Genomic DNA, 17,363 nt, shown 5'->3' with positions numbered 1-17,363 from the left:
CAAAGCAGTGGATGTGATCTTGCAGTGAGCGACCCTCTGGAGCAGCTGGTCAGACACTTCCTCATCGAGACCGGCCCTCGAGGAGTCAAGATCAAAGGATGTCAGAATGAGCCTTACTTCGGTGAGTTTCTCCAATTTTTTTTTTTTTTTTTTTAACCAACTTCTGCCTGATCAATAAAGGTCCCTTACTCACAAAACTGGTCCTGGAAGGTGCGTACGCCACTTCCCACACAAACTTTGTGATCGAGAAAAATAAACTTTGCGGGTGAACTTGTGTACCGGTCCGCCAACTTTGGATCTTGCCCACGCACATTTTGGAGAGGAGGAGAAACTAACAGCGCTGATGGTGAGGTGGAGATCTGAAGCCAGATTCATCTTACATATTTAAAGTCTTTGTAATCATAAACAGCCGAGCTGCAGTGGTATAGCTGTGTTTCTATAATGAGACGTCACTACTCAGTCAGCAGCTCCATGGTCATATGTCAAACTTTCATCTTCAAATAGCACAGAGCGGTGGATAGAACCGTTTGATTATTAATTGTGACAAAGTGTTTAACAAAATCAGTCTAATTTCAGAGTAAGAACATAAATAGCGGTGACAGTGGTGCATAAAGCTGCAGACGCTCTGGCACCGCCTCGTCACCCACCGCCTCCAACTCCAGTGAATGAGAACACAAGACAAAGTCCACAAGTCCCTTCTGAAATATTTTATTTATACATTTATGAACTTTATCGGTCCGATGTGTCTCCACCGTCACATTGATCGAGGCTATTCTGATGTCCGGTGGTGTGGACTCGGTGTGCCCTGGCCACCATGACGGTTCCACGTCACTCTCCTCTGACCTCCACCTTCACGTCAGACTCTTCTCCTCCGCCTCTGCAGTCACTGATCTCTGTGGCTCTCACACTATTTACAGCGGATCGCTTGTTTTTTTCTTTCATTAGTGATTCCACTACTGTGACACCAAATGATATCATTTTCCTGACCTCCACCTCCTCCATGACTATTTAACTCGGTAAAATTACTTTACTTCGTCTTTCCTGCCGCAATTTAGCGTCAAATGCCGGCGGCCAACAGGCTGATTAAGACACAAAAATACTGACGAGGCACTTTGCGTTGACCATTGATGGTAGAAAGTGGGCGTGTTGAGGGCGGGAGATGAACGACGCAACCTTCCAGATTGACAGATGAACCCTCGCGCTCATGAAAGACAAGATGATGTTCCTGACGGCTGTGTGTTCTCCACAGGGAGTCTCTCTGCGTTGGTCTACCAGCACTCCATCACACCCATCTCTCTGCCCTGCGCGCTGAAGATCCCAGAGAAAGGTTTGGCTTCCTGTTCTGGAACTGATGGCCGCTCGCCAGTGTTTCCGTCCTTGACGGCGTGCTTTCTGTGGCTGTTTCAGATCTGATCGGAGACGTGCAGGAGGTGCAGCCGGTCAGTAACATCAGCACAGCTGCGGACCTCCTGAAACAAGGAGCAGGTAAATCCTCCGCCCTCGACCCGTTTAGGACTTTTGCCCAAAGCCAGAGCGGCGGGACGCCTCGTCACCAATGTTGCTGACGGTCCTGCACGTCTCTCCTCCCTCCCTCAGCCTGCAACGTCCTCTACCTGAACTCCGTGGAGACCGAGTCCTTAACCGGGCCCCAGGCCATCGCCAAGGCAACCGACGCCACGTTAGGCCGCAACCCCCGCCCGGCCGCCACCGTCGTCCAGTTTAAGGTGACGTCGCAGGGCATCACCCTGACGGACAGCCAGCGCAGGTACCGGGCCGCTCCGCCGACACTCGGCTCGCTCCGAGCTCCTCCCTTCGTCTCATTGTGCTTTGACCCGGCAGGGTTTTCTTCCGGAGGCACTACCCCGTGAACAGCGTGACCTTCAGCAGCGTCGACCCCAAGGACAGGAGGTGGGAAACGAGCGCCGCTGAAACTCTGCACCGCATCGTCTCTGCGTCTCGCATGGTCTGCTCCTGTGTGTAGGGCAGTAGGGATCGTGCATGAGCGCAGCTCGTTAGCAGCGCGCGAGCATGGCGGCCGTGGCCGCGGCCGCTTGGTGTTTCCACCTCTTGCCTGTATGTGTGTGTGTGTCTTAGTCCAGTTTCTCTTTCTCTCTCTCTCTCTTGGCTGTAGGTGGACTAACTCAGACAACACCGCTGTTAAGTAAGTGCTCTCTCTGTGTGTGTGAGTGTGTGTGTGTGTGTGTGTGTGTGTGTGTGTGTGTGTGTGTGTGTGTGTGTGTGTGTGTGTGTGTGTGTGTGTGTGTGTGTGTGTGTGTGTGTGTGTGTGTGTGTGTGTGTAAATCTCTGCATGGCATCAGTTTGTGTGTGAGCCTCGGCCAAAAATCATTCCAGCAAACATGATTGAGTTATTAAAAACCAGTGTTACATAACCGCTGCTCCTCCACGCCGGACGCTTTGACCAAAGATGACCACCGCTCCGAGGGGATAAAAAATTTTTTAAAAAAAGGTGGGGCCTCGAATGAAATGTAAATAAATCAGGTCGTACAGAAATGGCAATCAACTGATGGTCAGCTTCCAGTGTACAGGTGAAGGAAAGCTTCACTTTCTTATTGATTAGCAGTAAACTGTCATATTATACAACATTCACTCTCTAACAGAAATAATCGTCCCCATACCTGGACTGACGCCCCAGAAGTGAAGAAAGTCTGTCCTCTCTCTCCCTGGCTTGTTTCAGTTTAGAAAAAGTGTGTTGCTCCGACCAGCCAATCAGAAATCAAACCCTATAGAGTGTCATCAGGGGATTTAGCCTATCCCAATCTCCCTTTGACTCCTCCCACAATCAGGCAGCTCTGCTCTGGCACATGGCACCACGAGAGGAAGTACTTACTCCTCTCCCAAGATGGGCATGTGTGGGCGGAGCCAGTCCAGCTCACACAGACACAGCAGATTCTAAATGCAGCTCCTCTGATCCAATATTCAAATGGAGGAAAATCAAGGAAAAGCTGGATTTGGGGTATTAAAGTTTGACAACAACGTTTTTACCTTTAAGGTAATGTAATTAGCATAACTTCCACCTGACAGGTCGGAATCACCAGTAGACACACGAGATTTGATAGGAGCCGACGTAACCCCGAACCAAAACAAGAACCGATTCAGAAGTTCACGTTTCCACAAATACTTTTCGCTGAACTGTTTGAATAATAAAAGAGAAATGAGGTGACCGAGCCGCCATGTTGGTTTGGTTTGAACTCCAGGAGCCGATTTATCCAGATGAATCCAAGCATGCTGCCTACTAACCAAAACCCTGATCAGTGACTGGATTTTTATTTGACACCACGTCTGGCTCCTCCTCCTACCCCTCTTCCTCCTTCTCCTCCTCCTCCTTCTCCTCCTCCTCCCCCTCCTCCTCCTGCTCCTCTTCCCCCCCCCCCTCGTGCTCCTCCTGCTCCTCCTCCTACCCCCCCCCCCCCGCTCCTCCTGCTGCTCCTCCTCCTCCCCAACTCCTCCTCCTGATCCTCCTCCTCCCCCCCCCCCCCCTGCTCCTCCTGCTGCTCCTCCTCCTCCCCAACTCCTCCTCCTGATCCTCCTCCCCCCCCCCTGCTCCTCCTGCTGCTCCTCCTCCTCCCCAACTCCTCCTCCTGATCCTCCTCCCCCCCCCCCTGCTCCTCCTGCTGCTCCTCCTCCTCCCCCCTCCTCCTCCTGCTCCTCCTCCTCCTCCTACCCCTCCTCCTCCTACCCCTCCTTCTCCTCCTACTTCTCCTCCTACTCCTCCTCCTCCTCCTACTCACCTCCTTTCTTTGCTCCTCTCAGGGTTTTTGGTTTCGTGGCCAAGAAGCCCGGCAGCGTGGCGGAGAACGTGTGTCACCTGTTTGCGGAGTTGGACCCCGAGCAGCCCGCCTCCGCCATCGTCAACTTCATCAACAAGGTCATGTTGTCCCAGCGCCGGTAGGCGGAGATGAGGAGGGTCACCGACCTCGCCCGGATTACACCCGCCCGTCAGGACCGCCCGTCGTCCACCACCTGCTTTTATACCGTCCCAACTCCTCCGGAGGACGATGAGGCGTCAAGAGGAAGACGACCCGGCCTGTTGCCGGGCGCTGCTGCGACTCACATCTCAGATTTAACCAACAAACTGAGGCGTCATGGAGCCGCTTCCTTCAACAGTCCTGCCGGCGCCGCGCCGCCTATCAGGATGAAGAAACTGTAGTTTACAGGTTTCGTTGTCACCATCCAAATGACCAGACAGACTTGATGGAAAAATCTTCAAAATAAGAAAGAAAACCAAACACAAAGTGGTGAAGGAGGCTGAAGAGGCTCGTAGGAGCGACGATTCCAGCAAAGAAGTTGTTTTAACAGTCCGGAGAGAAAAAACCCGACATGGACCGAACATCAGGACACGGTACCGGCTGCTAGGCTATAAGCCCCCCCCCCTTTTTTGTTTGACTGATCATACATTAATATCAAAAAATACTGGTCCATACCATGTGGAACCACTAGATGTCACTGTATGACAACAGAACACAGCTGGAGTACCGCAGTAACTCCTCCATTAGTCCCGTATTTCACAAAATGTCCACAGAAGAATTTAAGGTAAAAATAGAGGAAAAGAGAATCTTTTACCGCGATGAAGACGACGAAGGCTAATCATGGGGCTAAAAGCTGAGGAACAAAGTCACAGAAGGTTCTGGAACAAACGGAGCCGTTCCATCTGAAAGTATGAACACGGAAAATAAGTGAGACCTACACACCTTTTTTATTTCCTCTTCATGACAAGTTTTGTTTTTGACTTATAGTCTGGGAAATACGGTAATCTCTCTAACGTCTGCATCTTGAATGAAAGATCAGTTTTATTCAACACAATAAGAAAATATTACAGATTTCGTCACATGAATATTAAGAAAAACTGTCAGAAGTGCCTTTTATCCAGACCCGTGGCGGTTTTGTTTCCCCAAGCTGTCCTCAAACGCCTCCTGAGTCACCGCTAGTAGCTAATAGCATGCTAATGCTAAACGATACCAAAACTTGGCAGAAATATTTTTTTCAAAAAATAAAAAAAATAGGAAGGGCGTTGATTTAATCTGTTCGACGGTTCGTTGAGCAGCTCTGAGTTGAGTTGAGCCAACAACGATGCTACATGCTAAAGGCTTCCAGAGCCTCTTTCCTTGCACTGTTGAAAAACTATTTTTAAAACGCCACCAGTGTTTTTACTCAGTAGCTTCCGTATTAAAAGGTGACCAAAGGCCGGATGTTGTAGTTTTACTGGACGTTTGTACAGCAGCTCTGCACCTTTAACACTTCGTAATCATCGTTGACAATCCTGTTTGTTCACTCACACTTTTCATCGGCAAGAAGGAGGAAACTCCAGCGAAGGTCAACCGGAAGTTTCTAATCTGTCGGTAGCGTGTGTGTGTGTGTGAGAGAGAGAGAGTGTGTGTGTGTTTGTGTGTGTGTGAAGGTAAACAGAGATAAAGACAAGCATGTGTATCCGGGGGGAAAAAGCAGCGAAGACAAACACAAACAAAGCAGACGGACGTACTTAACCAAAGACAAAGCACTCTGGTATTAATAAGCTTTCTATCCTGCTATATTTTTCTACTTATTATTTTGTACTCTGCATTCATTTAGTGTGTTGCCTTGTCCAGTAGAAGAAGGAAAAGAAAAACACTACAGCAGCGATAATATATATTGTGGTTGGTTGTTTTTTTTTCTTGTTGATCTCTTTATTATGTAGTAATATATTTTCACATGCAGCTATAGGACAACATATGAGACGGTTAAAAAAATAAATAAAGGACACATTTGTATGTTTGAGAAGGATTTTCTGCTATTTTGTATGTAAAAACATGAAGAATTAAAAAAAAGGAAACTAAAGTGAAGCGAGTTTGTGTTTATTTTGGGTCGAATGGAGGCAAAAACTTTACTTTTTTTGTTTTTTAGAAGGGAAAATTTAATTCCATGTGCCTGTCTCTTTAAGAGGCGATGTGCAAATTTTACTATACGAAGCGGCAGTTTTGTTTTGTCCACAATCTTTTTCTTCTGCCGCACTTTCGTCGCGTCACTAGTCCCGCCCCATTGGGAGCACAAACATCGAAACGTGCAGAAAATTTGGGAATTCAGGGGCGGGGGCGGGTATAGTTTAGGACTTTTGTGAAAGCGTCGGCAAACTTCACGCAAAAATCACCCAAAAAAAAAACTGGCCATGCAGAGTGTATGGGATTCGGGTGAAAATGGGAGCATGTAAACAAGAAGCACATGAAAACGTGCAGAAGATTCCGGAATAGTGTGCTATGGCTTTTAATGAGTTGGCAAACCGTTTCCACGAAAATCGCAAATAATTGCAAAAAAAAAAAAAACAAACAACACTTGCCAGGCAAAGCGGATGTTTTTTAGTGAAAATAAGAGCACGTACACGAAAAGCACATCAAAACGTGTGTAAAGGTCCCACAAAGAATCGCAGGTCAAAGTGAATGGGATTGAGGTGAAAAACAAAAAAAATGGAGATACTAAATGTTGTAGTTTTTCACAAAGGGAAGGAATAATGATTTACTACTAAATACTTTATTTTCTCAGGTTAAATTTTCAGCAACGACCCGGTCAAGAGGCGACGTACAACTTTCCTACTTCCACGTTATTCGTTGACAGTCCAGTTTTGTAAATGTGACAAAAAAATAACAACAAACATTGACTTTTAGTCTTTTTTTTTTTTTTTAATTCTCAATCCCTTTAATTCACTTTCAGAAACAGAATCAAGCTTGAAAATAAATGCTTTGGATTTTTAAAAAAAAAAAAAAAAAAAGCGAGGGAAGACAGCAGCGCCAGTCGCTCCTTTCAAAACAAGTGTCATGGTTTCCAGTGTGGCTGCAGCCGTTTCAGTGAAATGTCTGGATTATTCGCTCCGTTGGAAGAACAGTCACGTTAAAGCCCTCCAGATGTTAGAAGACAGTTTTTCCCAGATAGAAAACAAGATGAGAGCATTGGTTCCAGCTTAAATAACTTTTGGGGAACCGCGTCAGGAGACGAGAAGAACCGAGCAGAAACTTATCAAGTCGTCTAAAAACCGAACGCTCTGCAGATGATTCCTGACGGGGCAGAAGAATCAGCAGCTTCCAGGCCGGCGGGTCTGTGGACAGTTTTGCTTCAGCCCAGTGAAGACGGGAGCCGTTTGCTCTCTCCGAGGTCGTTAATCTGGCTTTTTACCCTTTTTGTCCAAATTCAACCTCATAACACCCAAAAACCCTCTCATATAATCCTAATCCCTAATCCAAACTAACCCCCGAGCGACACTGCGATAATCCACATTTTTGCCTTAAAACTTCTTTAATGTAAAGAATTTAATCCCACCCACCAAAACCCTAATCTGAATCTTAATCCCCCCCAGTAACAACATCTCAGCCCCTCATCTTAATCCCACAACGACCCGCTCACACTCTAATCCGGGGAGTCAAGAGTCTGACGGCAATCACAACCTCAACCAGATTATTCACCTCTCATCCCCGAAAACAAACCGACACCCTTTTCCTCCACCTCTACAGTTAATCCTAATCTCTCTACACTATTCTCTCAGACTAAACCCAACCTGTAATCCCAGCCCCTCCCCCTGGAGTTAAACCCGGGACCCAGAGTGGGCGTGTCCTGCTGCGAGGCTCTGGGTGCAAACAGCCGCTATAAGGTGACGATTATTGCCTTCAGAAGCTTCCTGTTGTTGTTGTTGTTGTTGTTGTTGTTGTTGTGATCTTCACAGCAGGGGGGGGTGGGAGGAGAAGAGCCCACGGCGGAGCGTGCTGTTAGCGCCACAGTCGATGTAACGATACGCCTCCAGGCTGTTCTGGGACCTTCGAACGATGTAGGAGGTTTTTACTGTGGTTCTGGAGGGAGGGGGGGGCGGGGGAGGGGGGAGAGAGAGAGAGAGAGGGAGGAGGAGAGAGAGGGAGGGAGGGCAAGAGAGAGGGGGGAGAGAGAGAGTGAGAGGGGGGAGAGAGAGAGGGAGGGAGGAGGGAGAGAGGGAGGGAGGAGGGAGAGAGGGGGAGAGAGAGGGAGGGAGGAGGGAGAGAGGGGGAGAGGGAGATAGAGGGGGCAAGAGAGAGAGGGAGGAGGGGAGAGAGGGAGGAGGAGAGAGAGAGAAAGAGGGACAAGAGAGAGGAGACAGAGGGGGGCGCGAGAGAGAGACAGAGGGAGATGGAGAGAGAGAGAGAGACAGAGAGAGAGAGAGAGACAGGGGGGAGAGAGAGAGAGAGAGAGAGAGAGAGAGAGAGAGAGAGAGATGTTCACATCTGGATCAGACCAGGAAATAACAGACGTTGATCTTGTCCTCCAGAGTGAACGGCCACATTCTGCCGTTCCTCCACCAGGTGGCGCCACATGAGGCTTCCAGAGCAACAAGAGATCAACATCTGCTTCCTCTGGAGGAGGAACAAGCTGCTATTCAAAAACTGCTTCACGGTTTCACTCAGTCACTGCGAGGAGGAAGTGGCTCATGAGCAGCGTCTCCAACAGTTACGAAACTCGTCGGCTGGAACTCGTCCACGACTCTTAAAGTTCCGTTACACCGTTTGCAAAGCAATGAGACGGAGGACACGCAAATGGGTGGAGGAGTACAGACCTATTGGAGTATTCTCACCCTGCTGGCTGCAGTTACTACATTTAGAAAATATTCTAAAGGATCCAACGTAACAACCAGGATGTTTTCTATGACTGCCTGAAATGAACTCTTGGCAGGTGTTGCGGTCTCATCCGTCATCATGTTATCCTGGGGCAGAGGTTTGATAAAACTGCTGCAGGGCAGCGCAGCTTTTCTGAAGAACTTTTTATAGTTTGTGTATCTGAAGTTGTTAACATACGAAGCATCCGAGAGGCCGGAGAGAAAACATGTTCACAAATCAGATTATTTTGTTCTCCCAGGTTATTTTATATTCTGGATTTCTCTGTGAATGTTTTGTTCAATAAATATTTCTGAAAAGTCTCAACCCGTCTTTAAAATCATCATAAAACTGTTCAGGACTGTTCAGATATTCAAAATGACGCTACTAAACTCAGGACGCTTCGTTTTCAACATTACTCATTCAAAAACCCCAAAAAGTAAAATGAGGATCTCGTCTTCCTCGTTTTTTTCAGATTTGTTGTGTTGTTGTTTATTTATTTATTTAGTTTTTGTCGTTTCTGTTCCTAAAACATCTGAAATAAACTTTTTTGGTTTAATTCACTTCAATCGGAGCTAAAACTTCCATATGAAACATTTAAAAGCTGAAAACTTCCAGGAGGATTATTCATCTTCCTCTCAAACTCCAAACGAACTTTACTTTGTTTATTAAGTTTCTTTTCTCGCAGGAAGATGAAACTTTTAAAACTTTGAGTTTCTTTTGATTTAATGAGTTTGTTTTTTTAAGAAAATGTCATTTCGCGGCTGCTAAACGGCGTCGAATTAGATGTTTTGTACGTTTGTAAAGTAAACAAGGTAACTTGATTGTCTGGTTCATGTGACTGGTTGTTGTTGTTGTTGTTGTTTACTGAGCGGCTGCAGACTCACTGCATGAAGACCACGATGTTGTGGACCTTGATGCTGGGCATGGTGCAGAAGGCGCTGGAAGAAAGACGAGGGTCACATGGTTCAGTAGTTCTTCATGGTTCCTTTGTCTCACCACCGCGTTCTGAGGCGCAGACTACTTACTACACGTAGGGGGCGCTGCTGCCGATCTCCACACTCACGGTGTAGTTCACCTGCAGAAGACGAACACGTCAGAGGACGGCAGAGTCCTGAATGCAGCAGGTCTGGACTGGACGAGGCAGAAATAAAGAGGGAGAACCACATTTCTGGACTATAAGCCCCTACTACTTCTTTTTTGTTTGTTTTTTTGGAATCCTGCAGCTTCAGATTCTGGTTCTGCTGTTTTCAGAGACTCGCTTCTTCAAACGGCTTAAAAAGGACGTTTCTGTTTTCCTGAACATCTCGTGAAGCTTCATGTGGCCAAAAGAACTAATACATCTCGCTCTCTCTCCCTCCCTCCTACCCTCTCTCCTCCTAAGCCTCTCCCTCCCTCCTACCCTCTCTCCCTCTCTCTCTCTCCCTCCTACCCTCTCTCTCTCTCCCCCTCTCTCCTCTTACCCCCCCTCCTACCCTCTCTCTCCCTCCCTCCTACCCCTCTCTCTCTCTCCCTCCCTCCCCCTCTCTCCTACCCTCTCTCTCCCTCCTACCCTCTCTCTCCCTCTCTCCTCCTACCCTTCCTCCTACCCTCTCTCTCTCCCTCCCTCCCCCCGTCCTACCCTCTCTCTCTCTCTCTCTCTCTCTCCCTCCTACTTTCTCTCTCTCTCTCCCTCCTACTTTCTCTCTCTCTCTCCCTCTCTGTCTCCCTCCTACCCTCTCTCGCTCTCTCTCTCTCCTACCCTCTCTCTCCCTCCCTCCTCTCTCTCTCACACTATGAAAGACAGATTTGTTGGAATTGATGAAAACATGAACAATCCCACATTGAAGTTCAAGTCCTGTTACAACATGGAATCCTGCGGCTTATAGAAAGGTTTGGATAAAAATAATAAAAATAATAATAATAAAAATAATAATAATAAAATAATAATAATTAAATTTCATGGGTGCAGCTTATATTCACATGCACTCAATAATCTGGAAATTCCTGTGGATATAGAGACGTTTCCATTATACAGTTAAAACAGGTTCAAATTCATTTTCCTTCCAGGACAGATGATTTTATAAATGTAAATAAATAATATGTATGAGGTGTTCAGGCATTAATCGTGTGTAACAACGCTACAGGATAAACATTTCTGCTCTGTCAGCACACGACCGTGATGTTCAGCTTGTCATCATATCGGTAGTCATGGAAACATGACGCTCCACCTGTTTGGTTTACGGCGGGAAGTATGAAGCAGCGACTAACTGTTATTTCAGATTTAACTGGTGTGAAAACGGCTTAACATGGGATTAAATCCAGAAAGTTCCCGGTGAGTCGGCCTGGACCGGAGCGGTTCCGGTTCCCTGCCGACTCGTTCTATCTGAAGCGGTTTGTCTAGAGTCGCCGCGACGACGCAGCAGGAAGTGCTGCTTTCGCAAACAGACACCCGTGACGGTCGCGTGACGGCGGCGCCTCCTACCTGGCGCTGGCTGAGCGGCAGGATGCTGGTGGCGTTGTTCAGCTGGTGCATGCCCACCACCGTCTTCATGTAGAGCACCTGGCAGGTCACGCTCTCCACCAGCACCGAGAAGAAGTTGGGGTTGGTGAAGTTGAGCACGCTCTGAGGACAGACGGCAGGTGATTCTGCAGTGTGTGTGTGTGTGTGTGTGTGTGTGTGTGTGTGTGTGTGTGTGTGTGTGTGTGTGTGAGACAAACAGTGACTTGTCCACAGCCTCAGCAGAGGAACAGAGGACACACTCTCCTCTCACAGCGTCACATTGTCCAGACTGAACTGCGGCTCGGTGTGGCCAGCAGAGCGCCGAGGCCGCGCTCACAATGAGACCTTCTATTGTCACATTCTGGAACAAATTCCTCCTCATATAAACAACCTGCAATTTAGTAAAACACAAACCGCCCACTGGAGTGTGGCAAGTCGTGTTTCCATCACTGCGTTGACCAAAAAAAAGAAGATTTAATCTGGAAAATAAAACTGATCAAAACATTTTAATCAATGAAAAGGTCCCATATGATGCAAAAATGTACTTTCTAATGGTTTTCTAACAGTAATATTTATCTCCAGAGCCTCCGTTTGTGTTTCATCTCCCTCACGTGCTCCACTTTTTAGCAAATGTGTTGTCATACAGGTGAATCAGAGATTTTCCCTTCATGACATCATGAGGGGAAATAACCACTCCCTCTGGTAGTGGAGCTCTGCCTCACTGATAAACTGAATGAATTTAGTATAATATAGAAAACTGTAACAGTTAGCAGGTGCTAGCTTTAGCTACTTGGTAGTATTTGCAACGACACGACCAAACTAAATAACATAGTTCAGACACACGATATCTTTATCTCACCATCTTCAGGATTCTTTCCTTCTGTGGTTCAAACCAGTTGAACCACAGCGTTTATACGAGTCATCGCGATAAATCCACTGTAAACAGCAATTATCTAGTATATGAGTAATGAAGAACACGTCATGAGCACGCGACTTCACTAAATAAAAGAAATGTCTGGAGTAAGCGTGGACAGACACAGGAAGAGCCTGTTCTCAGTAGAGCTCAGTAGAGGGACTTTTAGACTGGATTTGGGGAAAAACACTTTGAATTCAATGTTGTTGGATGTGAAACTGCTGACAAACAATAATCTGGAACCTTTAAAGTCCTAAACATTCGATAGCTGCTCAGCACCCGTCAGAAGCACAGAATCGGAACCCCTCAAACGTACCGTCATGTTCATCTGGACCCTCATGTTTTTGTGGTCGAAGCGCACCGTCACGGAGCGGATCCCGTCGTCCGCCACCACCACGGTGCGCGGGAAGAGGAAGAAGGCCACGAGGCAGGAGGCCAGCAGGCAGAGCACCACCGACAGGCCCACGTACAGTTTCCTGCCAGGCAGAGGGAAGAAGCAGCTTCACACAGAAGCTCCGACACAGGACACCACGAGGACACCACGGGTGACGCCACGGGGACACCACGGGGACACCACGGGTGACGCCACGGTACTCACGTTCTTTGAGGCTGCAGCCGCTGGTCGCTATACGGGATGAGAGCCACCAGCTCGTTCACCTGACCTGAGGATCCATTTCATCACATTAGAACCAGCAGTCCTGCACCTTGATGTCAATTTAAGACGGTGAAATACCGCCAAAGTAACAGTTTTGACAGTTTTACACTGTATATATGACACAACAAGAAAACTGGATGCATTTCTAATTTCCTTGCACTTGAGAAGACTTCAGTGTGTTTTATTAAACCGAGCAAAGACCTGAGGACAACAGCCCCCGTCAGAGACACCAGGCCAGAGACAGACAGGGTTCAATGAAACAAAAATATGAAGTTCTATTTCAAGCAGATTAATGTAGTTTGATCCACTTCAACTGTTTGGGATGTTAAACACACAAATCAGCACTATGAGGGACATTTTCCCTGAAACCACAGTCTCAAGTCTCAGTCCAGTAGAGACAGGACTTGATAAGACTTTTACCATTTCAATTCCATTTTGGTTTAATCGTATTTCGTCCTTTGATAAAATATCCACTTTACAAGTTTTCCTTCTATTCGTCCTTTCTCCTGAAATGGAGTCAAACCCTCAAGTGTCTGTGCCGCTTGGGGCCATGTGTCCTGCTCTTGTGAATGACATCACCACGCTGCGTGGCTACAAAAGCTACGGCAACGTCACTCCAGCCCACTGGAATCAACAATAGGATCGATCGCTAAATTAGCAAATGATTCCAGGGAGTTGAAACACTGGGAACCGGTTTTTAGTCCCATTCCGAGTCTCAAGTCTCAGGCCGGGAGTCTCAGGACTCAGACAGAGAGTCTCAAGTCTCAGACTGAATCTTAAGTTTCAGATCAGGGTCTAAAATTTCAGACCAGAGTCTCAAGTCTCAACTGACAGTCTAAAGTTTCAGACCAGGGTCTAAAGTTTCAGACCAGTCTCAAGTCTCGAATGAGAGTCTCAAGTCTCGGATGAGAGTCTCAAGTCTCGGATGAGAGTCTCAAGACTCGGATGAGAGTCTCAAGTCTCGAATGAGAGTCTCAAGTCCCAGACCAGAGTTTGCACTGGATCGTTACTTACTGAAGATGAATTAATGGGTCATTTCAATACTCAAACACCTTGAGAAGATAAAACACAGAGTATAAACAACATGCAGTCAATACTTATGAATGAAGCTCAGCGGTCTGATGAGCACCTGCCTCCACCTGCCTCCACTCACCTGACGGGATCCGTCCGGTGCCCTGACACGTCGGGCACGTTATGCTGTCCCTGCCGGTGAACTCCACGTAGGGGAACTGGGCGATGTCCTCCCTGCGGACCAGTCCGTCCAGCGACTCGTTGTCGGAGTCTTTGTCCTCCGCCTCCCGCTCCGCGCCGCGCCGCTCCGGGAGCAGCGACTGGCTGCTGCCGCTGCGGGACCACCGCGTCCCCATATGGAGTCGGGAGTCTTCTCACCCAGCGACGTGTCAGCTAGTGGCCGCTCGTCGGCGGGCGAGGACCCATGGAGCCCCGGGAGGAGGCGAACCAGACCGGGACACTTGACACGGAACGCCTCGCAGCGGCTAGCCGCTCCGCTAACAGCCGTCCAACAGGTCGCCTGTGAGCTTCAGGTGACTGGAGCCGCTTGTAACTTCACTGACTTCACTGTTAATTCAACGAACTTTATACACCTTTTACGGAGTTTGTCCGTGTTTGTACCCGGACAGAACAGACTGTTTGTACCCAGACAGGGCGGAGTGTACCCGGACTGCGCGCGGCTCTTCTCCCCGGCTGTCACAGGCTTGGAGCTCCACGCTGCGCTGCATTCAGGGACCCTCCGTAAACTCTTATTGTGCTGCGTCCGTCCATTGGCACGGCTGGTGTGTCTGCGGTGTGTTATGTCCCAGTTTACAAGCCGCACATCACAAAACACCGCGTCCGACTTTAGTTTTGCCCATCTCATTTATTTTAGTATCTCTTTGGAGTAGTTTTAGAAATACCGTCACCATCATCAGTTAAACCTGAAATGTACACACTTTCTTGTTGAACATTTGAACTCATCACCCTTCTACTTGATTGGCAGCTGCTCAGCTCTCTGCTGCCCCCTGCTGCCACCGTCTGGCTACTGCAGTTCATTATGCACATTATGAAGACATTTTTACAACTCGCAGACTTTTTCCACATTTTTCTCCTTTTACTCTGTGCTGCAAATCTGAAGAAGGTCCTCAAAAAGAAAAACAAAAGATTTATTGCAAGCCTCTGCGTGTACATGTGTTCAACACTAAATGTCACTTTGTGCAAGCCTTGTCTTCAGCTCTTCATTCTCTCTCTGCAGCATTTTATTCTGTAGGACAAGAAAAGAAAACAGGATGTTTAAAAACACTTAAGAGAGCTCTGCAAGCATTTAAAGTTTAGGAGTTTATAATAAAAATAATAAATGCATCCCATGTCCAACCTTATGTCTCAATGCCTCCACTATCAGGTCTCGGCCTCCTCTGACTGTCTCCTCCTTTTTTGAAGCTCGGAAAGCATCTCCAATCACTGAAACCAGCACGTGAGCCTGCACAGAGTTAAAAACGGAAGCTTTTCCACTCAGATTTGGCCCCACTTTGTTTTCCAGGGCCAAAATAAGTCATCTACCAGAACCCTAATACACTACTGTTATTTATTTTATTAAAACACACATCTTTAAACAGGAACTTATTGAAGGTGCAATGAAAATGAACTAATGTGAGGAAATAAGTCTGTGGTGCGTGAGGGCCCGGAACTTGCAGTGTATGAGCTATCTGAAGCTGCGGCCAGACTCACAAAGGCTTTGCTCTGGAACAGGTAGCAGTGGTACATGTCTGCAGCAGGATGTTTGGCCACGAAGCCGAAGACTTTGGACGAAGAGGGCAGCACGGCGCAGAAGGACACTGTGGTGAGGGGGCAGGAGTACAGCAGGAACTGTGGTGGGACCAAGGATGTGAGGCTCAGTGACTCCTTTCAAATACAGATTTAATTAAAAAAAGAAAAGTCAATGTCGGTCCCTCACCTTGGTTTTATTTTCCAAAATGTCGATCCCAGTTACCGACAGGAAGAGATGGACTTTACTCTTCTTCGCTACCTTTTCCATGGAGTAATTATCTTCTGTCTGGATGAGATAGTGGCAGGATTTAGTGTGTTAAATAACTGTGGCGATATATTCAAAATCATGGCAAGTCTGGTGATCTGTAACATAATTCAGACTGATCTGCCGTGAGGAGTAAAAATCAGTACAGTAAGGTGTTTTAATACTCATCAGGTGTTGATTCAATATAAAGAAGCGCAGCCAACTGTCCTCTAAGTCTCTAAGTTACCAAAGAAAGTACTAAACAAAGACAAGCAGGAACATGACAATCCCAAAAAAGTTGAATTAAAAACACCAAACATAAGAAAACAAGACACTTCATAGTGTGAATCCTGATTCTGAAGAAATAAATTGATCTTCTAAGAGACTCAAATCTACCAGAAATAAAATTAATCCATTCATTTTTGTTTCAAACAAGTAAAAACAAAGCTTATTAAATTCTACCCCCTCTCCAGTCTATTTGTGCTGCTTTTTTTTTTTATTATTCACATGTTTACAAAACAAGTGAGTAAGTAACAGATAAAATAATAAAAGGTAAAAATAAAAAGGAATAAAAAAATAAAAAGATCCAAATAAAAAATCTTCCCAGAGACTGAAACCTTTAGAAAACAATAGAAAACTGACCTGAATCACTACAAAAGCAAAGCAATGAAAAGCAAAGTGGCTCTTTAAATGTCGGCGGAGGTGAATTTGCTGTTAGAAGAGCAGCTGCAGATTATTTTATGACTTTATATTGAGGATGTTAATAAAGACCTTCAGACTCTGAGCTGCTTCCTCCAGGACCTGCAGGCCTTCAGGGCGAACCACCTCCACCCGGCCCAGGAACTACAACACAAACACAGGCCTCTCTTCATTTATCACACACAAACACACACACACACACACACACACACACACACACACACACACACACCTATAAAAGAGAAGTTTACTACCTTCACCTGGAAGGAGATCTCAATGTCACTTTCTGTGTCGCTCATTTTCACCGCTGCTCCCTGAAACGGACACGAATCCAAAGATTTCACGTCACAGAACAACTCAAATCAGAGAGAACAGTGAGTGTGACGTACCTCTAGTGAACGAAGACTGAGCAGAGCTCAATCAGCTTCCTATTGCCGCCCAGAGAGAGAGGCTGGGTGTAAAGTCTGTGACGTTAATGAGTAACTGAGGAATCCTCCTTATTGTTCTTCATCAAACATTCAGGATGCCTGGAAGTTTCTCTCACACTTTAACATTTAGACCAGGAGGATGGAAAAACACAAATAAACTTCAAAATAACTTTGTCGTGTTTAGACTAAAATATTTTGTCTCTAACAACAAATCACGTGATCATGTTTGGCCATTTTACATGTAATAAAGCCAATATTGTAAAAACAACTTCACTACTACTACACTAACAAATGTAGTAATAGATTACCGCTCCATTACATTCAGAATGGACATTATACATTATTACTTGCTATATATTCACACCACGCATTTATTTTTTTTTTTTTAAATAAACAACATTCCTCAATTTGAAATGCCGACATTATAACACAATATGAGAGAATGACGGTTAAAAATAAAGAGAAATCCTCTTTATTGTCAGTGTGCGGTCGTACAGCCGCCAAACACAAACCAACCTGCTTTCTTTAACTCAGTTCCATTATAAGGCATCAAACAGCAAAGTTCCACTAATCAGTGCACTTTAG

At 46.5% G+C, this 17,363-nt stretch overlaps 3 protein-coding genes across 5 annotated transcripts in view; 1 reads left to right on the top strand and 2 right to left on the bottom strand.

Moving 5' to 3' along the window:
- Positions 1 to 5,827, top strand: part of tns2a (tensin 2a) — a 73,443-nt gene extending 67,616 nt beyond the window's left edge. For 2 of the 3 annotated variants that reach the window (XM_080469548.1, XM_080469547.1), the window contains exons 22-28: positions 26 to 121; positions 1,250 to 1,327; positions 1,408 to 1,485; positions 1,597 to 1,765; positions 1,840 to 1,908; positions 2,132 to 2,161; positions 3,772 to 5,814. In XM_080469548.1, coding sequence (XP_080325674.1) covers positions 26 to 121; positions 1,250 to 1,327; positions 1,408 to 1,485; positions 1,597 to 1,765; positions 1,840 to 1,908; positions 2,132 to 2,161; positions 3,772 to 3,910 — 659 coding nt within the window. In that variant the 3' untranslated portion in view covers positions 3,911 to 5,814. Of the gene's footprint in view, positions 1 to 25; positions 122 to 1,249; positions 1,328 to 1,407; positions 1,486 to 1,596; positions 1,766 to 1,839; positions 1,909 to 2,131; positions 2,162 to 3,771 lie in introns of all 3 variants that reach the window. The other variant, XM_080469549.1, reaches the window with a different exon arrangement.
- Positions 5,828 to 6,226: 399 nt separating this feature from the next.
- Positions 6,227 to 14,853, bottom strand: LOC308113333 (transmembrane protein 106C-like). The gene is made up of 7 exons (XM_080469544.1): positions 13,801 to 14,853; positions 12,591 to 12,654; positions 12,309 to 12,468; positions 11,062 to 11,202; positions 9,626 to 9,675; positions 9,485 to 9,538; positions 6,227 to 7,826 (listed from the first exon to the last, which is right to left on the bottom strand). Exons 1-7 carry the CDS (start codon positions 14,012 to 14,014, stop codon positions 7,697 to 7,699), a joined length of 813 nt encoding a protein of 270 aa, XP_080325670.1. The 5' UTR covers positions 14,015 to 14,853; the 3' UTR covers positions 6,227 to 7,696.
- On the bottom strand, positions 14,513 to 16,783 carry LOC308113335 (PTB domain-containing engulfment adapter protein 1). The gene is made up of 7 exons (XM_080469546.1): positions 16,740 to 16,783; positions 16,605 to 16,664; positions 16,423 to 16,494; positions 15,595 to 15,693; positions 15,369 to 15,506; positions 15,016 to 15,120; positions 14,513 to 14,904 (listed from the first exon to the last, which is right to left on the bottom strand). Exons 2-7 carry the CDS (start codon positions 16,647 to 16,649, stop codon positions 14,842 to 14,844), a joined length of 522 nt encoding a protein of 173 aa, XP_080325672.1. The 5' UTR covers positions 16,650 to 16,664; positions 16,740 to 16,783; the 3' UTR covers positions 14,513 to 14,841.
- Between the last annotated feature and the right edge of the window lie 580 nt (positions 16,784 to 17,363).

The sequence above is a fragment of the Lipophrys pholis genome (assembly GCF_963383615.2).
Source record: "Lipophrys pholis genome assembly, chromosome: 8".
Lineage (NCBI taxonomy): Eukaryota > Metazoa > Chordata > Actinopteri > Blenniiformes > Blenniidae > Lipophrys > Lipophrys pholis.
The sequence above is the reverse complement of the archived record's forward strand: the minus strand, read 5'-3'. Positions and strand labels throughout refer to the sequence as shown.